This window comes from Monodon monoceros, unplaced genomic scaffold (genome assembly GCF_005190385.1).
Source record: "Monodon monoceros isolate NGI ecotype Baffin Bay Population unplaced genomic scaffold, NGI_Narwhal_1 Super_Scaffold_12, whole genome shotgun sequence".
In the NCBI taxonomy this organism is placed as follows: domain Eukaryota; kingdom Metazoa; phylum Chordata; class Mammalia; order Artiodactyla; family Monodontidae; genus Monodon; species Monodon monoceros.
The window spans coordinates 159411788-159436353 of NW_021703768.1; the positions used below are offsets into that span (position 1 = coordinate 159411788).

At 53.6% G+C, this 24566-nt stretch overlaps 2 protein-coding genes across 4 annotated transcripts in view; one reads left to right on the forward strand and one right to left on the reverse strand.

Annotated features, from left to right (window-relative positions):
- The window catches only part of ARRDC5 (arrestin domain containing 5), an 11516-nt gene extending 2580 nt beyond the window's left edge, over positions 1–8936 (reverse strand). Inside the window, exons 1-2 of the mRNA XM_029219162.1 lie at positions 8674–8936; positions 7010–7218 (exon numbers count right to left, since the gene is read on the reverse strand). Coding sequence (XP_029074995.1) covers positions 7010–7218; positions 8674–8926 — 462 coding nt within the window. The 5' untranslated portion in view covers positions 8927–8936. The remainder of the gene's footprint in view (positions 1–7009; positions 7219–8673) is intronic.
- Positions 8937–12995: 4059 nt separating this feature from the next.
- UHRF1 (ubiquitin like with PHD and ring finger domains 1) overlaps positions 12996–24566 on the forward strand; it is a 31137-nt gene continuing 19566 nt past the window's right edge. Inside the window, exons 1-4 of one of the 3 annotated variants that reach the window (XM_029217520.1) lie at positions 12996–13105; positions 13751–13917; positions 22530–22805; positions 23428–23588. In XM_029217520.1, coding sequence (XP_029073353.1) covers positions 13765–13917; positions 22530–22805; positions 23428–23588 — 590 coding nt within the window. In that variant the 5' untranslated portion in view covers positions 12996–13105; positions 13751–13764. Of the gene's footprint in view, positions 13106–13750; positions 13918–22513; positions 22806–23427; positions 23589–24566 lie in introns of all 3 variants that reach the window. The other 2 variants (XM_029217521.1, XM_029217518.1) reach the window with 2 other exon arrangements.

A 24566-nucleotide genomic window follows, 5' to 3' on the forward strand; every position in this document is an offset into this window, starting at 1 on the left:
AAAAAAAAAAAAAAAAAAAAATGGGCAGAAGACCTAAATAGACATTTCTCCAAAGAAGACATACAGATGGCTAACAAACACATGAAAAGATGCTCAACATCACTAATTACTAGAGAAATGCAAATCAAAACTACAATGAGGTATCACCTCACACCAGTCAGAATGGCTATCATTAAAAAGTCTACAAACAAATGCTAGAGAGGGTGTGGAGAAAAGGGAACACACTTACACTGTTGGTGGGAATGTAAATTGATACAGTCACTATTGAGAACAGTATGGAGGTTCCTTAAAAAACTAAAAATAGAACTACTATATGACCCAGCAATCCCAATACTAGGCATATACCTGGAGAAAACCATAATTCAAAAAGATACATGCACCCCAATGGTCATTGCAGCACTACTTACAATAACCAGGTCATGGAAGCAACCTAAATGTCCATCAGCAGAGGAATGGATAAAGAAGATGTGGTACATATATACAATGGAAAATTACTCAGTCATAGAAAGGAATGAAACTGCACCATTTGCAGAGACATGGATGGACCTAGAGACTGTCATACAGAGTGAAGTAAGTCAGTAGGAGAAAAACAAGTATCATATATTAACGCATATATGTGGAATCTAGAAAAATGGTATAGATGAACTTATTTGCAGAGCAGAAATGGAGACACAGACGTAAGGAACAGACGTATGGATACCAAGGGGGGAAGGGGAGGGTGGGACAGGTTGGGAGATTAGGGGTGACATATATACACTACTCGGTATAAGATAGATAACTAATGAGAACCTGCTGTATAGCACAGGGAACTCTACTCAGTGCTCTGTGGTGACCTAAATGGGAGGGAAATCCAAGGAAGAGGGGATACATGTATACATGTGGCTGATTCACTTCGCTGTACAGCACAAACTAACACAACATTGTAAAGCAACTATACTCCACTAAAAATAGAGAGAGAGACACAGGCTACTATATACAAAGTAAATGATTAACAAGGGTATATTATACAGCACAGGGAAATATAGCCATTATTTTGTAATAACTTTAAATGGAGTATAGTCTATAAAAATATTGAGTCACTGTTATACACCAGAAACTAATGTAATATTGTAAATCAACTATACTACAATTTAAAAGAAAGAGTTGGTCTAGGACATAGAGTTGATGAATTTTTTTCTGTAAAGAGCCTGATGATAAATCTTTTAGACTCTGCAGGCCACATAGAGTATTTGTTACATATTATTCTTTTTTTAAAAACCACAACTCATAGTTGAAATGTAGATTTTAATATTGTGGCAAAAACCACAAATCTATATATCCATCGGCATCTAAATCTATGAAAGAGAAATAAGTTTCATGAAATAATGCTTATCCTTGCTACATGCCTGCTGAGAATTCCTCTTCTATTCTATTTAATCTATTCTTTTAAAAACTGTTGATTGGACCCTCTGAATTGATTTTTCTGTTATTTCTAGTCTACTTACGCTATTCTATTCTATCATTTTGTTTTATATAAAACGAAAATGTTGTAACCCACCAAATTTATTTTTTCTGGTAAATTCTATCCCCTTTTACATATTCAATACTATTCTATTCAGTCCTACACATTGATTTTATAAAAACAAAATCTGTTGCAACCCACCAAATTTATATTTTCTGACATATTCTATTCTCTGTTTTCATTTTAAAAAATTAATGGCAACCCACCAAGTGGACTTTTTCTGATATTTTCTATTCTACTTATTTTATTCTCTGTTCTGTTTTCTTATTTTATATTAAGAACAACAACGTTTGCAACTCACAAAATTGATATTTTTTGATATTTTTCTATTTTGGTCCTGCCTATCCTTTCATTTTGTAGAAATATGCTTTGCAACTTGCTAAATGGATTTTGCACCCCACTAGCGGGTCACGACCTGAGGTTTGAAAAACACTGTTCTAGGTTCAATGCCCTTCCTCTTGGAGACCTCAGGCTGAGCCCCCCGACCCCTTCAGCCTCACCTCCTACCCTCTGCCTCTGGCTTCTGCCTATCTTCAGCCTTCCCACTCTTTCCCTCCTCTTGGAAGGCTAATTGCAGCCCATTTCATTCTAAACCCCTCCAGTCTTATTCGAAAATTCGTTGCATGCGTTAGGACCCTGCAGGCATTAAAGGACTCACTGCCCTAACTCAAGGCCAAGCCAGCAGTTCTGTCCTGGTCCTGAAGGAGGTGCCGAGAGGCATCAGGGGTGGCCCATCAGAGAGACCCCTGCACCAGGCCAGGTGGGGTGGCCACAGGGCTCTGATTTCCAAGAATATTAGGGCACAAACTCAACATTGATTTTCCATATCCAGGAGTTTTTTGGGACCCCATATTCCTTTGGCATATATGAAACTTTGCGGGGATTCATTCATTCAACCAGTATTCATTTGTATCAACTTGGTGCAAAGTTCAAGGAAAACCCATAGCAGTGAAGACCAGTCCAGTCTCTGCTCTGGTCTGGAGAGGGACATATAAATGGTACATTCCTTTTTTTTTTTTTTTAATGGTACATTTCTTTTGTTGTTGTTGTTTATTTATTTATTTATGGCTGCTTTGGGTCTTCGTTGCTGTGCACGGGATTTCTCTAGTTGCAGCAAGCGGGGGCTACTCTTCGTTGCGGTGCGCGGGCTTCTCATTGCGGTGGCTTCTCTTGTTGCGGAGCATGGGCTCTAGGCACATGGGCTCCATAGTTGTGGCTCATGGGCTCTAGAGCGCAGGCTCAGTAGTTGTGGCGCACGGTCTTAGTTGCTCTGTGGCATGTGGGATCTTCCCGGACCAGGGCTCGAACCCAGGTGTCCTACATTGGCAGGCAGATTCTTAACCACTGCGCCACCAGGGAAGCCCTAATGGTACATTTCTGATAGGGATAAGCTAGGAGGTTAGGCAAGGGGGTGAGGTAAGGGGAGTCAGGATGCCAACTCTTTCAGGCTTCTTGGTTAGGAAAGGTCTTGGGGACATGTCCTCTACCCAATGATACTGCTTGTTGGAAGAGGCAACGGGTCACGTCTTTCAAAATTCTAAAGGTACACAGAGAGGAGTGAATGTGGAAAAATTGGAACCCTCGTTCATGGCTGGTGGGAATGTAAAATGGGGTGGCCGCTGTAGAAAAGAGTCTGGCCGCTCCTCGAAAGGTAAAACATAGAGTTACCATCTTTCCCAGTTCCACTCCTAGGTGTCTACCCATGAGAAATGAAAACTTGCGTCCATGTAAAAACTTGCACACATATGTTAGTAGCAGCATGGTTCCTAATAGCCAAAATGTGGAAACAATCCAAGGTCCATCAAGAGGTGAGGGGAGGGACGTCCAGACCAGGCAAATCCACAGAGACAGAGAATGGATTTAGTGGTGGCTGGGGGAGGGGACGGAGAGGTTTGGGGGTGACAGCTAAGGGATGCAAGACTTCTTTGGGGGATAATAAAAGTGTTCTAAAACTGACTGTGCTGAGGGCTGTACAACTGTGTGAATGCACTAAAAGCCATTGATTTGGACATTTTATTTTATTTTTATTTATTTATTTTTTATTTGGCCGCACCGCTTAGCACATGGGATCGTAGTTCCCCCAAACACATGCCCCTTGTGTTGGAAGCATGGAACCTTAACCACTGGACCGCCAGGGAAGTCCTGATTTGGACATTTTAAAGGGGTGAATTATAAGGTATGTGAGTTGTATATCAATAAAGATGTTAAAAAAAAAAAAAGTGGAAGGGGAAAAATTTTGCCCCTCCCCTGCTCCCTCCCAGGAGGCAGTGTCTGTTGCCAGTTTCTCTGGTCTCTGGAAAGAGACGTCTGTTTGTTACACCTGCAAGGAAGTTCTGTGCAGTTTTTGTTTTTACCACCAACGGCTAGACACGCTGTTCTGAACTTTGCTTTACTCATTCAACCCAGTAACTTGGAGGTGCTGAGAGGGAGAGCTACCTCACTCTCTGTCTCTGTGTCTTGGTCTCTCTTTCTCTCTTTGCTGTATCTGTAGAGTTGACCTTTGTGTACTGCTACTTTAATTGACTTAGCAACAAACATTTAAGCTGTTGCCAGTTTCTGGCCACCACAAACAGTGCAGTGAGAGGTCATGTCACACATGTGAAACGATAGCGATGGGAGAATTTTCTAGAAGGGAAATGGATGGGGCAAAGTGCGTGTTCATTTTAATATGGATATTGCCTTCTGTGGGGGTTGTGGCGGTTCATTGGGGCATCAGCAATGCTGGTGATTGAAGACCTGGCTTCCAAGCAAAGATCTGAAGGATGAGCGGGAGGGATAGGAAGATCCTGCCACAGGGTTCCAGGCAGAGGACACAACCTGTGCAAAGGCCCTGGGGCAGCACCATGCCTGGCGTGTTGGAGGAACAGCAAGGAGGCCAGTGTGTCGGGAGCAGAGTGAGTGAGGGGGAGAGAGGGAGGAGGGGAGGGCAGGGAGGGGACGGGGCAGGTGGTGCAGGGCCTTGGGGGCCGCAGGGAGGCCTTGAGCTTTTACCCCGTGGAAGGTGGGAGCCCTGGAAGGCTGAGCAGGGTCATCACCTGAATCCTTTCAGCTGCTATGAGAAGGACAGATTATAGGAGTCAAGACTCCGTGTCTACTTGGACCAGAGCAGTAGCTTCTGCCCTGGTCTACCAGCTCCTGTCCTCACCCTGCCCCCTACAATCTGATTAAAACAGTACTGAGTGGCTGAAGAAAACATCATATTTCTGTACTCTCAAAACATATCTGTAGGGACTTCCCTGGTGATGCAGTGGTTAAGAATCTGCCTGCCAGTGCACGGGGCACGGGTTTGAGCCCTGGTCCTGGAAGATGCCACATGCCACGGAGCAACTAAGCCTGTGTGCCACAACTACTGAGCCTGCGCTCTAGAGCCCGCGCGCCACAGCTATGGTGCCCGCGCGCCACACTACTGAAGCACGCATGCCTAAAATCCGTGGTCCGCAACAAGAGAAGCCACCACAATAAGAAGCCCGCACACCGCACTGAAGAGTAGCCCCCCGCTCGCCGCAACTAGAGAAAGCCCATGTGCAGCAACAAAGACCCAGTGTAGCCATAAATAAATAAGTAATAAAAAAAGAAAACATATCTGTAATAACTCCCTTTGCTGCTATAATAACGATTTGAGCTCTTCCCATTTACTAGGCATCCCCTATGTGTACACATCGTGCTGGGTGCTTTGTGATCCCCACAATCGAGGAAAGATTAGTGGTAGTAGTAGTAGCAGTAGTAGTATTCCCATTGTACAGATCAGGACAATCGAGGGTCTGGGAGGTGCTGTTAATTGCCCAAGGCCATCGGCTAGTGAAGGATCTGGCGGCAGAGATCTCAAGCTAGGTGTGGTCCCATACCAGCATTTTGCCCCAATTCCTGCCTTGTGCCCCCTGCACCCTAGATTAACTCTTGAGGGAAGAGCCAGAGAAGGGCCAGAGCCCGCTCTGGGTCACACAGGGAGCAGGTGGCCAAGCGGGCCTTGAGCTCAGGTCTGCTTCATCTGATCCACCCCTCCAAGCATCTACCCCCCTGAAGTAGGCCGGGCTAGAGATGATCCCTGTTACACAGGTAAGACTACCTGGGACTTCCCTGGCAGTCCAGTGGTTAAGACTCCATGCTTCCAATGCAGGGGGCGCACGTCTGATCCCTGGTCAGGGAATTAAGATCCCACATGCCATGTGGTACAGCCAAAAAAAAAAAAAAAAAGGCTACCTGTGGCAGCAGCAGCAGTGACAAGATTTATGGGGCCTTAATATTCTGGGGCTCTCTCCTACCACCACTGCCGGCCACTGTGCAAGGTCCAGAACTTGCATGAAGTCCACTCACTGCTCCTTCTGAGATCTAGGGGACAGGCACCATCTCTGTGCCCATTTGACAGATGAGGAAATGCAGGCACAGAGAGGCCACATCACTTGCAGAGGGTCACACAGCAGGTAGGTGGAGATGCTAGGATTTTTAACTTGGACGTTGAAAACTAAAATGCCAGCCCTCTCAGCCACAACACTCTGATGACAAATGTGTCCCCAGGGAGGTGAAGTGACTTTGGCCAATGTAAGTCCACCCTCCCTTACTTCCACCTCTGCACCTGGCCTCCAGAAGCTGTCCGAAAACTTCCTCCGCTCAGGTGACTGATGCCACAAGGCCCTTCCTTCCCCCTGAATGGAGGGCATCCCCTTTCCGTGCTTCTTGGTGGGGGGGCACCACCTCCATTATCAGTTCCTGGAGAGTCACCGAGCACCCAGGACCCTCAGTCAGGGGTCACAGAGGGGCCTCTGCTCACTCTTTTTTTTTTTTTTTTTAATAACATTTATTTATTTACTTATTTTTGGCTGTGTTTGGTCTTCGTTGCTGCACGCGGACTTTCTCTAGTTGGGGTGAGCGGGGGCTACTCTTCATCGTGGTGCACGGGTTTCTCATTGCGGTGGCTTCTCTTTGTTGCGGACCATGGGCTCTAGGCTCAAGGGCTTCAGTAGTTGTGGCATGCAGGCTAGTAGTTGTGGCTCGTGGGCTCGGTAGTTGTGGTGAACGGGCTTAGCTGCTCTGCGGTATGTGGGATTTTCCCGGAGCAGGGCTCAAACCTGTGTCCCCTGCATTGGCAGGCGGATTCTTAACCACTGCGCCACCAGGGAAGTCCCTCTGCTCACTCTTGATTCTCGAATGTCAAGGACATTCAGGGCCCATGTCATTCTCTGTGGGGGGCACTGCGGGGTGTGGAGCGTCATCCCTGGCCCACACTCTCTTGATCCCACTCATGACCCCTCCCCAGTTGAGACAAACAAAAATGTTCCCAGACATCTCCCAGTGTCCCCCGCAGGGGCAGAATCACCCCAGTTGAGAGCCGCTGGTTTAGTTCCTGCCCTGGTTTCTGATTCCTCGTTTGCGAAATCACTGGGCCGGAGGAGCGGCCAACACCTTCCCTTCTTCCGGGTCACGGCCTCCCCTGTCTCCTGGCTGCCCGCCTCCCCCTCCTCCAGGGAGCTTTGAGGACATGCCCTACCCCTGCTCCTTCTGCATCACTACCTGCAATGGGTTTTCTGCGTGGAAATCCGAAGAAGTCCCTTGAACCAACAAGTACCTTCTCTTCTTGGCTAGAATGTGCTCCCGACCCATGCAGGAGGCCTGCACGAAGTAAAAGATGTGGCCACTTTTGCTGGTGAAGGTAGAAGGGAGCCTGGCAGGTAAGTTGAAATGGAAGTCAAAGGTGCGGCTGCCTGCACTTAACCAATTATCTGAAAGCAAAACACACCGATGCCATCAGAAGGTTCTAGAATCTTTTCTTCCCTCTTTTCTTTCTTTATTGTTTTGGCAGGGAGCTTGTTCTGGACCTGGCCTGTTTGTCCTTGAGCTAGGCTTAGCTCTGTGATTTTTAGGGATCGAAAAAGCCTAGGCCCATAAATATTAGGTCTCAGCTGGGCTGGAGACCGATGCCCTAGGTAGGTGATGCGACTGGGGTGGTCACCCAAAACCACTGACCAGGACTTGCTCACCCCTGCTCTGGGCCTGGGAAACTGGAGGTCTGGCTGCAGGATTCGATTGCATATTCATTCAACAAACACACCTTGGGTCCCAAGGCAGGCAAATCTCCCTGTCCTGGCAGAGCTTGGCCTTCAGTGCACAGCATACAGTAGGTGCTTAATATTTGTTGATTGACTGAGTGGTGATGGAAGACCGGGGAGGGACTCACACTGCCCCCCATCTCTGTGACCTCCCTGTTTTATTTTTTTTTGCACTTCTCCAAAACCCCCTTATTAGAGCGTTTTCCCTACCTGATGGCAACCCCAGCAACGCCAGGGACCCTGTCTGTTTTCTTCGCTGTTGTATCCCCAGCATCTGCCATGGTTGTTGTGCACAGTAGGTGCTTAATACATGTTTGTGAAGTAAATGAGTGAACCTATCGCAGGCTTGGGGCTGATGCTTCTGAGGGGAAAGGATGCTTCCCTTGGAAATGGAGAAGGGTGATAGCTGATAATGTGGGTGGTGAGGGGTGGGGGAGTGTTTTGGTTGAAAAAACGAACACCTAACAAGCATTACTGTATACCCCTCCCCCCCACCCCACTATTCTGAGCCCTTCCCTCGACATGCCATTAAATCATTAAGTCCTCAAGGCAGTCTTAGGAGGCAGGACTTTTTCCTATTCCCATTTTCCAGGTGGGTTAACTGGGACACAGAGAGGCGGCCTAATTGCTGAGTATGAAGGCCCAGCAGGTTGCCGTTCCTCCCTTGGATATCTGGGCAGGTCCCCCTCCCATCACTAGATCTGAGCTTGGTAGTCACCTCTTTGGAGAGACCTTCCCAGGCTACCCTATCTAAAATTAAAAAAAAAAAATCTACAATTGAACTTTGTTCAGTCAAGCATTGGCCAAGTGTTCTGCTTGACTGTGGACTACCCGGAAACACCCCCATGGACACATTTTGGAAAGGACATATAGTTTCCTGGTAGCTTAGGCTTCCTGATGTCTGTCTAGACTTTAGATTTGAACCTGGCAGAGTTGGGGACTAGTCAGTCCTTCCCACGGAGAGCTTTCCTAGCCTTCTCCCTCCTGTCTCTTTCCCTGTGACCACGGGACCAGGCCTCTGCCCATTTCTGATATCCCTGGGGGTTTGTTGATTGACTAACAGATGTGTTTACCCTCTAGACCCCGGTTCCTATTCTGGCTAAGGTTGGCGGCCGGCCTTGTCCTTACCCTCCACTGGGAATGTCTTTGTCTTGTGCACATAGTCAGCCTTGTTGTTGCAAATAACATCTCGGCTATAATCGCGGGATGCCCCAATTTCTTCATTCCACTCCACATAACCTCTTCCCACGAGCTCCACCTTCACGATGGGGTCCACCAGGGTGCTGTTCAGAGTTAGAACCACCTGCCCTTTTATGCTGGAGCCGGCCAGGTAGACCGCATCCTTGGGCAGCACTAATTCAATGGACTTCACCACAGACATAGGAGGTTGGGGTGACGGAGAAACATCCTCCCCCCTCCCCCATGTCACTGAGATCCCCGGTTCCTTGGCCACAGTGACATCATCTGTCTGTGACATCATCCAGCCAGGGTTCCGGGAAGGGTTTCCCAATGGCCAGGATGAGAGGCAAGGCTGTTGGGAGTGGGCGGTTGCTTGGGAATCCCAAAGTCCTCACTGGTTGGTGAAATGGTAGCCTGACCTCTTTTTCCTAGGAAATAACGAACAAGAAAACCACAAGATCCCAACATTGCTGGTGACTAGGGAACAACTGTCATCCTGCCAGAGGTCTAGGGGCCTGGGTGGGAAGAATTCTTCCAGGCCCTGTGGTGAGGCAGGCATCGTGAGCTCTATTTACAGATGGAGAGGCACAGGGCATGAGCCCAGGGGTATTTTCTGCCCCATCCGATGGCCCCCAAATGTGGGTGTGTGCACCCCCTTCTCAGGGTTCACAGATTGATGCTGGGTCCTACACAGATAATCGTTTTCACCTTTTGTCTGTTTGTTTGTTTTGGCCACACCATGAAGCTTGTGGGCTCTTAGCTCCCAGAGCAGGGATTGAACCCGTGCCCTCAGCAGTGAAATCTCGGAGTCTTAACCACTGGACTGCCAGGGAATTCCCAGTCATTTCCACCTTAATATCTCTATATTTATATCAGTGTGTGTTAGAAGGAAAATGATAGCCATGGCCAGGACATGGAATCTGCTGTGTCTTGAAGATGCTCAGAGCACGGTGGGCTCCATGTGAACGTGGATACCACCACGAAGCATTCTCTCTCTCTGCACAGCTGACACTTGTCTTTATGCCAGCGTCTCCTCCATTGATTGGGAAGTCCCTCTAGGGCAGGAATTTGTTTGCCAAACCCAGAGCCTGGTTCAGGCAAGGGAGGACAATTAAAGTTTGTTGAATGACTTAATGACTGTCGAGAGCATATTGTTCTGCAAAAGGGAAACTGGGGCCCTTGGCACCCTAGCAGTTATTCGTGGTGCCCAATTCGTGCATGGGCCGGTGCCTAAGCATGGAGAGGGTCTGAAGCAGAAGAGGCTCTACAAAGTATCTGTTCTCCAGGCTCTGGCAGGCCTCATTTACTCTTTGTCATATCTTGCTTTATTGGATGTGATGTCTTTTGCGGACATCTATGTCTTGTCTTCCTAACTAGTTACTAAGCTTCTTTTGGAGATGCTTGGCATAGTCTCTTGCTCATAGTTAATTAACCCAAGCAACCCCTCTGACTTTCTCGAAATGACTAGAGAAATGGGGCCCTGCATCCCCACCACTCCAGGTCTTTTCTTCAGGGAAAGCCAGACACCTCTTTCTGTGTCACTTAACCTCATCCAAGGAGCCTGGGCTGTGCCCTGCACCAAATGTACATGAAGAATATATGGTCTATTTCTTCTTTCGGCCACGTTGAGTTTTAGCAACAGCCGGCACAAATGGATGCTATGCTTTCGCCAGGAGCAGGCTGGGTTCCTGGGGCAGCTGTTGTCAATGTGGAAGATTTCATCTGCCTCACAAACTCTGGGAGGCCTGCCTACCTGTTCTGTGACGTGGTCTCCACGTGGCTGATGGCTGAGCACCCAGAAATGCAATCAGTTGCATTGAGGAAGTCCTGAAGGTGGAGAAAATTAACAGGAGCACCTGGACTTCGTGTATTGGAGTGTATTAGTTTCCTCTGGCTGCTATAACAAATGTCCACAAAGTCCGTGCTTTAAAACAACACAAATTAATTCTCTTACAGTTCTGGAGGTCAGAAGTCTGAAATGGAGCTAAAATCAAGGTGTTGGCAGGATTACATTCTAGGGTTCTAGGAGGGAATCTGTCCCTTGCCTTTTCCAGCTTCTAGAGGCTTCTCACATTCCTTGCCTTTAAGTTTCATCAGTCCATCCTCTCTTTCCATCGTTATGTCTCTGACTCGACCCTCCCACCCTTTTTCATTTATTAGGACCCTTGTGATGACATTGGGCCAGTACAGGTAATCTAGGTTAATCTCCCCATCTGACGATGTTTAATTTAATCCCCTCTGCAAAGTCCCTTTTGCCATGGAAGTTTCTATATTCACAGACTCCAGGGATTAAGATGTGGACATCTTTGGGGGGCCATTAATCTGTCTACCGCCAGGGGAAACAAAAGCAGAAGTACCCGCGCCAAGACAGAAGGAACTCTACATGTGGCGAGAGAAGCCTTGTAAAAACATAAATTGGAGCTCATCGCTTTTCTGCTCACAGCCCTCCCATGCTACACACTGCTCTCAGGAGAAAGACCAAAGTCCTCCTGGTGGCCTGCAAGGTCTTATAGACACCCTTCTGACCTCCTCAGCTCCCGCCAGCCCTCCCCTTTGCTGTGTCTGCCCTGCTCTCCGTCCATCGCTAAGCCTTTTCCGGCCTCTGAGTTTGCTCTTCCCGCCTTGACCCATCTGTCCTTGGTTTCTCATCTCAGATCTCAGCTCAAATGTCATCTGCTCAGAGAGGCCCACCTCTCCACCTTAACCAGAGTACCCTCTCTCCCCACCCCCCATACTGCCGCTGGTCACTCTCCAGCTCTTGTCCTGTCTTCATTGCATGTGCGGTATCTGAAATGATTTGCTTTATTTATTCATTTCTTGCTGGTCTCCCCAGATAAGAATGTAACGTCCCAGGAGACCACCAACAGGGTCGACCTTGCCCACTCTTACGCTCCCAGCTCTGAGCACTCTGTTCAGGCACTTTGTAGGTGTCTAGCATGGGTCACTGTATGCCCGCCAAGACTGGCCAGAGCAGAGCAGGCAGGGCGGAGGGGGGAGGGCAGCTCTGCCCGCCTGGACAGCCTGGAGAAGGCGGGAAAACGAGGCGGGAAAAACCAGCAAACAAGCCCTGCGGGTGGGTAGGGTGGGGAGCGCTGGCGAGCCCTGACGCTAGGAAATCAGGCTGGGGCGATGAGGCCCGTCATCGGGTGCAGGCGGTCTCCTGGGGGGGTCCCCTCAAATTCTCCGGCAAAATTTAGACATTGATTCCCGCCTTCCTGCCCTACTGGTCAGTGCATGCCTGGGGAGAGGGGCTGAAGCAACGGACTTAGGAGGTCGGGGGTCTCTACGCTGGGGGCCCCTGCCCCCGGGGGGATCCCTAGGGCTCCTGAAGGGCACCCATGGTGGGGGGGGGGACTCAGGTCCCGCCACCCGACCCCATTACACGCTGGGCGCGCCCAGCAGAGCGCGCAGGGCTGGGCGGGGCCGTGGCCCGCTGGGCGGAGGGGGGGGTGGACAGAGGCGGGGGCGCCCCCCACCCCCTTTCTCGCTTCCCGCCACTGCGGCGGCCAATCACCAGGCAGGCGCCCGCCCCCGGCGCGGCCTCCTGTGGCCCCGCAACTCCCAAACGCCAAGTTTTCGCGGGAAAAAAATCAGAGCAGCTGGCAGCGCAGCGGGCAGTGGTGGCCGTCCGGGCGCTCGGGATCGCACGCACGTTCGCGCGGGGTCCCAGCCACACACGCGGTTCCTTTGCCATCCTCAGAAGGGCCGGCGCAAAATCAGGCGAGTGAATCGTGAGCAGTCAGGCGGATTGGGGTGCCAGCCCGGGCCAGGGCGCGGGTGGGCGGGGGGGGGGGGCGGGCAGGACTCGGCGCACCCGGCGCCTTGACTTTGCAAAACTTTCCGGGACTCTCGGCCAGCACGGGCGCACGCGTCCCCCGCGCCAGGGCTGCCCTACACGCGGTCTCGGGCTCTGCCCCCAGCCCTGCCGGCCCTTAGGAGTCGCCCCTGGCAGCCCGGGCTCGGGCAGGGGCGAGCGGAACATCCCTGGCGCCCCGCGGGGGTCGCGCCGGCTGGGTGGGGGAGGGCCCGGCGAGCCGCGGGGGAGGATGTCAGGCTCCGCGCCTGCGCGCGGGGTGCCCCGCGATTCAATTGTCGCGCCCGAGCCCGATTTCGCGCGCCCTTAGTTCCCCGGGCGCGTCTGGGCCAATGGGGAGCGAGCAGGGCGGGGCGGCCGGCCGCGGCGGAGCCAATGATCGAGGCGGCTCAAGTGAAGGGGGCGGGACTTGGCGCGCGGGCCCCTCGGCAGGTCCTGGCGGTGGGGGTGGGCGTGGGCTCGCCGGCTTGGCCCGCGCGGGCGGGCGGCAGAACAAGAGGGGCTCCGGGGCCGTGCGTCGGGGTCCGGGAAACGCAGGCTGGAGCTCGGGACAGCCGTGGGGCTGAAGTGAGTAGCGCTGCGCGCGCGGGGGCGACCGGGACGGGGCGGCCGGTTGCCATGGCCACCACGGGGCGGGTGTGTCGCGCACGCGCGCGGGGGCGGCGGCGGGGGGCCGCGAGCACCGGGGGTCCCGAGCTCCCGGGTCTCTGGTGGGCTCCTTCCCCTTCGGTCACACTTAGTTGAGTTCCCTGGGAGTTCTGAAGTTCTAACCCGAGCCGGACTTTTGGGTTCCTCTTGCGTCAGTATTTATCCAGGGAATGAATGAATGGATGAATGAACAAACTCGGCCCCTGACCGTTTGGCTGTGTCCCCCTTCCTCCTCTGGACGCTGGTGTTTTTTTTTTCCTCTGTGAAAGGTAGGGTGGGTTGACTGAGTGGTCCAGGATGCTTTTTCCTCTCCGCTAATTTCCTCTCCCTCCTCAGTCCTCCACCGGTGCTACTCACTAATGCATTAACTCCTTAATTCACTCAGCCAGGCCCTGGGCCAGCCGTGGCAGTCTAGGGGGATTACGGGGCTGGGAGGGCGTTCCAGGAGTTGCCCGGTGTCCACAGTCTGGACATTAATAGCAAGGATGACCTGAGTATGGCACAGCCCGGTGGTGGTGGTGACGGCAGAACTGACCGAGGGGTCCTGCTCTCTTGTCCTCCTAGCACCAGCAGGCACCATGTGGATCCAGGTTCGCACCATGGATGGGAAGGTGGCCCACACTGTGGACTCCTTGTCCAGGCTGACTAAAGTGGAAGAGCTGAGGAAGAAGATCCAGGAGCTGTTCCATGTGGAGCCAGGCCTGCAGAGGCTTTTCTACCGGGGCAAGCAGGTAAACCCGCCCTGCAGGCTGCCCGCCTGCCCGCCCAGCACCTTTGTTCTTGCCTCAATCCAGGCACCGCACACACACTCTTCCCCTGTCGTCTGGTCCGCTTCTCCACAGAAACCTCCAGTGTCTGAGCGAGGAACAAAGGCTCTCGACTCCTAGACTGACACATCAGGCACTCGAATCTGTTGCGTCTGGGGGCTTTTAAACTCCCAGCCCACCCCCCCACCTCCGCCTTTTTTTTTTTGACCCTCCCCTCAAAATAATTTCTAGAAAAAATAAGTTGGAGGTGGCCGATGGAGGGCTGATGAATTTCGAGGAAGAGCCTAGAATCAATACTGAGACGCTAGGACGGAAGGGACCAGGTTTTTCTTTGAAACACGCATGCTGATGGCCCACGGTCTGCACCTATTTAGCTTCCGACCCCCACGGGGTTTTCTAGAAATTTGGATCAGCTTATTCAGAGTCGGAGATGGCGCTTGCTAATCAGGAATTTCCGCCACTTCTGGGCCTCCTCTCTGGCGGCAGCGGGGCCGCCCCTGATCAGGGGTTTGTGCTTTCCGCGGGCTCAGCTGGCCCTGCTCCTAGGTTTCCTTTCTTCGAGATTCCCCCACCCCACCCCCAGCCCCTGTAGCAATTGAAAATGGCCACCCTTGGTTTGTGGGCTGCCCACTTTGGGGACATTTTCTCTAGTGGCGCCCCTGAGGGTGTCCATTCTTGTTGGTGCGTGGGCAGGGGGGACGGCAGGCCAGGCTGTGAGTAGGATTTCCCTGAGTGGGAGATGGTCTGACAGAAAGTGTTGTTCCCATCTGCTGGGGCCACCCTGGAGTTGGGTGGCCCGTAGGGACCTCGGCATAGACAGCGCATGGGATTAAAAGTGTTCAGTCGGGCTCTCTGACTTTGTTGTTGTCGCGTTTTGAACTGGGTGCTGCCGCCATCTGGTGTCTAGATTGAAAAATAAATGCTTCCCGCCTGGCCAGGATTTTTGAGGGCTGGGAGGATCCTGCCTGCCTCCTGAAAATGAGACCTGATGATTGATTTCTTGGGCTTGAGGCGCCCTCTGAGACCTTTAACCTCCTTTCTGTGCGAGATACGAGGACTTGAATGTCTTAAGCATCTGAGTTAACGCTCCCCGCCTTGGGGAGGGAAAGCCGAGCTGGCGAACTGGGGGATTTGACTGCGGTCACGTGCGTGGCGCGGGTGGAGAAAAGGCAGGGCCGCGAGTGGAGCTCCCCTGAGATGCTGTTTCTCTCCCCTCTCCTCCAGCGGGGGCTCATCTTTGCAGCATCCAAACTGATTTTGATTTGCCTCTCAGTCTTTGTGTTCAGCAGAAGGTCCTTCCACCGAGTTTCTGAAGACCGCCTGCGGGCACCGGCTAAACAGTTCGTGGCATCATCCAAAGGCGGGTTGGATCGAGTTCCCTTAAGTTCAAGGCAGTGAATATTTCTGGGTGCCTGCTGTGGGCTGGGCACCGTGCATTTTAATCTTTACATTCAAAGACATGCAGAAAAGTTCAAAGAGCCATGAACACCTAAACACCTACCCGTGGCTCTTAGCACTGACATTTCCCACGTTTGCTTTATCACTGCAGCTGTCTCCCTTGCCTCTATCCGTCCACCAATCCATCTTATTTTGGGGGATGCATTGCAGAGAAAGTTCCAGGCACTGGTTCACGTCACCCCCTAAACCCTTCAGCATTGCCTGTCCTTAACTAGAGTACAATGTTTGTTTGTGGTTCTTGTTTCTTTAGATGTAATTTGCATATAGTGAGAGACACGTCTTAAGCGGACTTTTGGAGTTTTGACAAATGTCTACACCCACGTAACCAGACCGCTGCCTCCCTGCATCAGGAACATAATAGGTGATCCACACGAAGGCTTACGAAAGCCTTCGTAACGTCTGTGTGAGTTAAAAAGTGTGATGATAAGCATCGTGCCTCTAATCATCAGGATATCTGCGCTGAGAGACAGCTCTGAACCCTGCCTTTCTCCTCGTAGCACAGCTTTTGAAGTTCTCAGAAGGTTCCACGTTCCCACGGGACCTCTAACTGCCACTCGCCCCCTTCCCTGCGCTCACTCTGCGTTCAGCCTGCTCAGCGGGCCGATGCGTAGCCGGTTCTGTCTTCCGGGTAAGGAGGCCAGGCCTCAGCCGTGATGCAATTTCCCCAAGGTTGCGCGACCAGGAAGTGGCCCAGCCTCACCGGAGGTGTGGACAGTGCCAGGAGGGTGGGGAACAAAGGCACGCAGCAATAGCACCTTGAAGCAAGTCAGGTCTACAAACAGACTGGGCTAATCACGATAGGAAGCAGTGCAATTTCCAGCGGGTGCAAGAGAGCTGTTGTTTTTACGGAATGTTCTAGAGAGTGTTCGAGATCCTTTCCCTTCTTTTGTTTTTCCTTTATAAAGGAACGGCATCTCAGTCCAAGGTCTGCAGTGAGGTCGAGGGAGCCAATAACGCAGAACAAGAGTTGAGTCTTTCTCCAGGATATGGGAGGGTTTCGTGGCGGCTTGCTTGGGCTGAATAGGTTGGCGGTTATGTCACTTGATTGACGGAAATGCAGGGAGCCGAATGGGGGAAGGGACGCCAGGCGGCCGGCCCAGCCTGGGCGAAGGCGAGAGGCATCTGGCGCCTCTTTTTTTTTTTTTGGCCGCCCGGAAAAGTAACAGTAGCTGTCGTTTGTGGCGCCTTTAACGCAGTCAGGTACAATGGTTGCGCTTAATCTTCCCAAGTGCCCTGGCCAAGTGTCTCTGGCCAGGGTCAGTCTCTGTGCTTTCCCATCAGGTGGGGCTAATTGCGGACCCACCGCATGTGCACGGTGAGAATTCAGTGAGGTCATGGATGCAGGGATGTGCAGGGAGGGGGCTGGTGTTTGAGCTTCGCGCCTGGTTCACGGTAAAGGAGCAATAAATCATTTGGTGCAGGGCCTTCCCCTGGGCACTGCTGACATCAGGGCCAGATTATCCTCCGTGGGGGGCCGTCCTGGGCGCTGTGGGGTGTGGAGCAGCCTCCCTGGTCTAACCTAACCCACTCGATGCCAGGAGCCCTCCCCCAGTCGTAAAGATCACAAAGTCCCCAGATGTTGCCAAGTGCTCCCTGGGGGCAGAATTGTCCCCAGTTGAGAACTGATGATTTAGTAGGTAATTTACTTAGGAAAGCAGTCTGAAAGATCAGGTGAAATGGCATCCTAGGAATGGCCTTTGGAGGGTCACTCATGTCACAGTGCCTCACCAGATGTCCCTGCTGGATTGGCTTTTCCTGAATGTCAGCCTGTTTTCCCAAAGGACAGGGTTAGGCGGCAAATAAGACAGTCTCCTCCTGGAGACCTGTCCTTCCGGCTGGGCTGCATGAGGGAGGGTCCCTCCCTCCCCACCCCCAGAGCTCCTGGCTGGAGACATGCCCTCTAGGTCAGGGATTAGCAAACCCTTTCTGTTAAGGACCCAGTGGTAACTGTTTGTGGGCTGTGCGATCTGTCCGCTCACCTCTGCCATCGAAAGTCCTGAACTGAACACCGAGCACAAATGAATGGGTGTGTCCTGATTCAGGTCGTAGTAGAACTTTATTTACAAAACAGGGACAGCTGGAACTGTCCCGCTGGCCAGGGTGTGGCAGTTACTTGCAAGCTTCCTCCTGGGGTGGTGGATCCAGGTTGTACCTCAGGAGCAGGCAGCCGTGGGATGTGCCGGACCGCGTCTCTCTCCAGGGCACGGGTGCTCACACTGTTTGGACTGAGGACCCCTTTCCACCCGCCAAAGCGATAGAGCACCCCAAAGAGTGTTGTGGACGTCCACCATGTCTTGTCGTTTCTTATCCTATTAGAAATTGGAAGCTGAGAAAACACGAGGGCACGTTCCCTTAGGCACAGGCTCTGGTACCCCTGCAGGATCACGAGGCCGAAGATGGCCAGTGACATGACGATGTCACCACGCGATAGATAGCGTAGGCCTTGCAGACCCCTGAAATGCCGCTCCAGGGCATAGCCTCGGCTGTGGCCCGGCGGGGTCAGAGAGCAGAGTTCACTTGTCAGGACCTACCCGTGGATGGGCTGGGACGTGAAGAGAGGGTCGTGCCTCTGTGTCGTGTCCCCCTACCCCGCCCTGGTGGGAAATGTGCCCCTGTGCCACGGCCGGGATCCTGCTTCGTACCTTTTCTTCCCTCCCTTCCCTGTCCGTCCATCAGTCTGCCTGGTCTGAACCCCAGGTTGCTGCGGAGGCCTGGAGGCCTAGATGGGAAGGTGTGGGCTGGGGCCATAGCCCCAGGAGGGGAGGCCGCATGGTGTCTCACGTGCTTTCTCTCCCAGCCCGGCCATCGGGCGTTACAGACCCCCCTGCCCTCCTCTGGCTGGAGGTCCGTCTTGGCCTGGAGCTCACGCGCCCTCCTAGGGGGCCTGCGGTCTGGTTTACACCCTCCACTGCTCTTGATGGCTGCCTCTAAGCCTGCAGGAGAACCACCCCTTGCCAAGCCCAGGGGTGTTTATAGCCTGTGCTCTTTACCTCTGGGCAGCACTCAGCGCCTGAAAAGTATCCCCACAAAATGCCCCAAGGGGGCAGAAAGTGAGCCGGAAGTGTCACTGTGGTGAGCTTTGAATCCAGGCTTCGGAGAGGAAGCTGTGTTGTAAAGCGGTCTCTGTGTTTTATTTCACTTTGTGCCATGCGTGTGCCCAGAATTCCCAATGTCCGGGAAGCTTCCCGATTAAAAAAGAGAGGGATGTGATCTAAATGCCCTGGGCGGCTTTGCCTTTACACCTGAATCTGCGGAGCAGGGTCACCTGCCCCAAACCATGTGTATATGTTTTACTACAGGCAGTTTAAGGGATTTTCACCTGGAATTTTTGTTATGCAGGATTTTAACTGCATGTTTAATTTTAACGTGAGAACCTGCAACCTCAGGTACTGCTCGCCTGCCATTCACTCTGCGCAGCTTTTATTAATGCCTGTAGCCTCAGTTGGAGTTTTAGGGTCTTAGAAGGAACCTAGACTCGGCACATTTGGTCCCTTTTCCTGGGGCCAGCCCTCCCCCGCCACGCTTCCTGACCGGCTGTGCACAGCTTCGGGCCAGCAGCGTTGGGGAGAGGGACACCCGACACACACCCTCTCACCATGGCAAGCGGTTGTGCGAGCGCCTTCCTGCCCACTGCGGGGCCCTTCTGGAATGTTCCAGAGGTGTTCCCAGGAAGCAGTCAGACCAGCCTGTGCATTCCGTCCTGTAGGCAGAGCCCTGGGCCAGCCTGCCCCAGCGCGTGGCCCCTTCCGTACCCAGCCCACCCTGCTTGTGCCTCTGTCCAATGTGCACTGGGAGGGGGGAGTGTGTGTGTGTGCGGGTGTGTGGGTGTGAGTGCCTCTTGTCTCTCGGGCTCTCAGACCCGTCACAGACGTGTGAGGCTGGTATCATGGGTAGAAAATGCCGGGAGAGAGGAGACCAGTGGGTATGCAACCCGGCTCCTCCACGGCTCCCTCAGTGGGTCCTTGGCCCGGTCCTGACCACCCCTGCTCCCTGCTGCTCCCTGCACACCCCCCGCTGCCATTCTGGTGCATTCCGCTTCCCCCCCTTAGCTCTGCTGCCCCATCTCCCGCTTGACCTCCGTCCCAGTGCTCCTTGCAAAACAGAAGCCCGGCCCCGGCTCGCCCCCCCGCCCCGTGCTTCCGTTTATTTCCCATCCTCTGAAACCATCCTCTCTCCCTTGACGTGTGTGGCAGACGCATCTACTTTCCTGCGTTTAACTGTCACACGCAGCTGTGTAACATGCCTTGGTAGGAACCAGTCACGGTTTTGCTTGCAAACGATGCTGCCGTGAGCATAGTGGGCGCTGGGCTACCTGTCCCTCCGGTGCGCACCTAAGGGCCTCTAGCTCAGTGGTTCTCACCCGGGGCCGTGCGGCCCCGCTGGGAACACTGGATGGTGTCTGGGGACGTCTGTGGTTGTCACGACTGGGAAGCTGCTCCTGGCATCGAGTGGATGGGGCCAGGGAGGCTGCTCCACACCCCACGGTGCACAGGACAGCCCCGCACAGAGAATGACCGGCCCCGAATGTCCGCAGTGCTGAGGGGTGTCTCCCTAGCTGTGGAGGCACTGGGCACCGGGTGCCTGCATCCTGTCATCGTTTTTAATGACGTTTGGCTTACTCTCTGCTGGTTTCCTTATGATAGTGGTGCTGGAGACACTTGTCTTTCTCCATCTATTTTTATTTTTTCCATCTACTTTTTTTTTTTTTAAGAAATTAACAAACTTTATACTTTTAGAGCAGTTTTAGGTTCACAGCAGAATTAAGAGGAAGGTAGAGATTGCCCATATACCCCCTGCCCTGCCCTCCCCCACCACTGTGCACAGCTGTCTCCCACCAGATGGTGCATTTGGTACAACTGATAAACCTATGTTGACGTATTAACATCACCCAGAGTCCATAGATTACATTTGGGTTCACTCTTGGCGTTGTACACTCTATGGGTTTGGACAAATGTGTAATGATGTGTATCCACCGTTATGGTGTCATACAGAATAGTGTCACTGCCCTAAAAAGCCTCTGTGTTCCGCCTGTTCGTCCCTCCCTCCCTCCCTCCCTCCCTCCCTCCCTCCCTCCCTTTACCTCCTGGCCGCCACTGATCCTTTTAATGTCTTCATAGTTGTGCCTCTTCCAGAACGTCTTATAGTTGGCATCATACAGTCTGTAGCCTTTTCAGATTCTTCTTTAAAAAAAAAAAAAATCTTTAGTGGGATATAATTTGCATACCATACAATGTACCCATTTAAAGTGTGCAATTCCCTGGTTTTCAGTGTATTCACGGGGACTTGAACCATCACCACAGTCGATTTGGGGACATTTTCATCACCTTCAAAGGAAGTCCTGCACCGTTTATTGATCACTCCCTTACCCCCCTCCCCAGCCCGTGGCCACCGCGAATCCAATTTCTGTTTGATTCCTCTAGGGACGTCCTATCCGTGGATTCTGGCAGTATGTGGCCTTTGGTGTCTGGCTTCTGTCTCTGAGCATCGTGTTCTCAGGGTCCATCCACAGTGTAGCAAGTGTCAGTGCTTCACCCCTTTTTAGGGGGATGGCCACCCTGTGTTGATCCATTCACCCATCAGTGGACCCTGGGTTGCTCCACCCTTGGGCTTCCGTGCGTCATGCTGCTGTGACCACACGTGTCATCTCTCCCCGCTGTCACGGCTGTCCTGGGTCGGCCCCGTGTTGGAGGGCTGGCGCTCTCTCACTCCCTGGCCCCCTCTGACATCTGGGCCGTGGTGGGCACATTGGAGGCTCTTGCTGGGCTCCGGGTGAACAGGTAGCGTGGGCCCGGATGTCCAGGGTGGGCTTTGGAGGGACCCTGGTGGCCCCTGCAGCTGCAGGCAAGTGTTGGTGTGTTCAGATGTGCCTTTCTCCGGAAGAGGGGTCAATCAGCCATCTGATTCTCAGGTTTGCAATGAATAAGATGAATAAGGATTAACAACTACTGCAGCGAGTGCCCTGGAACTTGTCTTCCCTGTGACCCCAGGTGCTGTTTGCATATCAATGGCAATCAGCCCTTTGAACCACCAGCTTTGGGTTGAAAAGTGGGAAGGAGGGAAAGCCGATCTTTTGTGTGTTCTTCCTTCCTTTAGGGCACCGCTTCTGAACCAGGTTGTTCTGCCTGGGGGCACTGGGTGATGTCTGAGGCCATCAGTTGGTTGTCACGACCGGGGTGGGGGGTGCTCCCAGCATCCAGGGGGTGCTGCTCAACCTTCACCCCCTGCGGTGTCCATGATCGCCCCCCCCCAACAGAGTGATCGCCGGAGGTCAGCAGAGCCTGCCTTAGGGTCTTCTGGAGGCTGAGGGTCATCGTTGGGTGTTGGTGGAGTGCCCTGGGGCAGCTTCTAATAAAAGCCCCAGTGCAAAGCCTTTTGTGCCCTAGGGGTGCCCTAGAGATGCAGTTCAGAAGACAAACTCCTTCACACACCTCATGAGTCACGCCTGGTGCAGATTGTAGAGCCCCGCCGGCTCCCAGGCTCCCCATCAGCCAGTGACTAGTGTGGGTGGAATTCATTAGCACAAAGGAGTTAATAGAGAGGCGGCCTGAGTGGATGAGGTTTGAACTAGAGCCTTATAAGGCACCTGATGGATGCACGGGGCACCCACCCTTTGGTTCATGCAGGCCAGCTTCCCCGCCTCGCCCTCCCCGGCACTGTGGAGATCAGGGCAGGTCATTCTCTGTGGGGGCCGTCCTGGGGATCCTTAGCGCCCCCAACCCTATCATGACAACCAAAAACGTCCCTAAGGCATCGCCCAGCGTCCCCTGGGGGCAGGATCACCCTCGATTGAGAGCCAGGGGTACAGGTGATGTGTGTTTACTGTAACAGAAGTTCCAAAGCACATAAAGTATTAACACCTCCCCTGATACCCGATGCGTAGCCACGGCACAGCGGGGTTAGGCTGTGTGCTCCCGGGGAACGTTCCCCGAGTGGCAGCAGCCATCCTCACTTGAGAGGGCCTGGGGACCCTGAGGAAGTGGTCACTGGGCACCCCGGGGCGTGGGCAGGTTTTACTCGCCGGTGGTCTGTTCCAGGGTGGAGCCACCGCGAGGGCTGGTGCGGTCCTTCGCCCATGGTGAGCTCTCTGTGTCTGCTGACCTAGTCCCGTGTCCCTGCAGATGGAGGACGGCCACACGCTGTTTGACTATGACGTCCGCCTGAACGATACCATCCAGCTGCTGGTCCGGCAGAGCCTCGTGCTGCCCGCCCCCAGCGGCGGTGGCACCGGCGGTGGCAGCAAGGAGAGGGACTCTGAGCTCTCCGACACGGACTCTGGCTGCTGCCTGGCCCAGAGCGAGTCTGACAAGTCCTCCAACAGCGGCGAGGCCGCGGCCGAGCCGGAAGGGAAGGCTGACGAGGATGAGTGGGATGAGACGGAGCTGGGCCTCTACAAGGTGGGGCTCCCGCGGAGGCCGGGGTTGGTGTGCTCCGCCCGGTTGGCGCCTGTACCCCTGGAGCGCCCCCCAGCCCTCCGTCCCCGAGGGTGGGCACCCCCGTCCTGTCGTGACCATCTCCCCAGGGTTCCTTGGCGTAAACATAGGTACTCAGGGATTCCTTCCTAACCCCTAAAGTAGAATCCCGTGTCCGGGCCTGTGGGTGTCTTCCCTGTGGTCCTCGCAGGGGCTGTCAAAGTCCTGATCCGCTGCCATCCTCCCCCTAAGATCATGACATTTCACGGAAGGATCTGGATTCCCAGCTTCTACGGAAAAATGGGCAGTTCTGGCCTCCCTGGGCCACGTGGCAGGGGTGTTCTGCCCCCAGGGACACTGGGCGGTGCCTGGGGACATCTGTGGTTGTCATGACCGGGGTCACCTGGCATCGAGTGGGTGGGGCCAGGGATGCTGCTCCGACCCCTCCAGGGCCCGGGACCGCCTCCCTCTGGAGAACGACCCAGGCCCCGTGTCCTCAGTGCCACAGTGAGAAGCATCCGGGCCCAGGAACCAAAGCAGGCTCTTGGCGGTTTTGCTCGTCAGGCATCCCTTCCCTGGGCCGAGTGAGAGCTCTCTGCCCCCGCAGGCTGGCGAGTACGTGGACGCGAGGGACACGAACATGGGCGCGTGGTTTGAGGCCAAGGTCATCAGGGTGACGAGGAAGGTGCCGGCCCAGGACGAGCCCTGCAGCTCCACCTCCAGCCCAAAGCTGGAGGACGACATCGTCTATCACGTGAAATATGATGAGTGAGTATCCGTGGGGCGGGCGGGCCTGGGGCGGCGGCTCCATGGATGTGGGACCTGGAGTTTGGAACTGCCTTGGGGGTGATGATCAGGATTCGAGATCCCACCCTCGTGCTCCCAAACCACACAGAGGCCCCCCCCACCCTGAGGACCAGCGTCGTGGGGACCTCGTCGGAGAACCCTGTCCAGTCGTCCCCTCAGGGTTGCAGTCTCCCTGTTTCCTGTGCCGTCTTCTTCATACCACATAGCACTGTGTGAAACCATCTTAGGTGTCCTCTCTCTCCCTTGCCGGAATACACAGTACTTATAGAGCACTCACTGTGTGCCAGGCCCTGCGATAGGCATGAGGGATTCCTGTCTGTGAACACAGAGGGTGTCTGAGTGGGCTCTGGCGGCTGTAACAACATACCATACCACAGGCTGGGCGGCTTCAACCTTAGCCGTTTATTTTATTTTTCATTTTTTGCGGTACGCGGGCCTCTCACTGTTGTGGCCTCTCCCGTTGCGGAGCACAGGCTCCGGACGCACAGGCCCAGCGGCCATGGCTCACAGGCCCAGCCGCTCCGCGGCATGTGGGATCTTCCCGGACCGGGGCACAAACCTGTGTCCCCTGCATCGGCAGGCGGACTCTCAACCACTGCGCCACCAGGGAAGCCCAGACGTTTATTTTCTCACGGTTCTGGAGGCTGAGAGTCCCAAGGTCAGTGTGCAGTCAGGGTTAGTTTCCAGTGAGGGCTCTCTTCCTGGCTTGTAGACGGCTGTCTTCTCACTGCATCCTCACATGGCCTTTGTGTGCATGGAGAGAGAGAGAGAGAGAGCAAGCGAGTGAGCGAGCGAGCTCTGGTGTCTTTTCCTCCTCTGATAAGGACACCAACCCCCTTAGATTAGGGCCCTGCCTTTTTGACCTCATTTAACTTTGATGACACCCCCTAAAGGCCCTGTCTCCAAATACAGTCACATTGAGTGTTAGGGCTTCAGTGT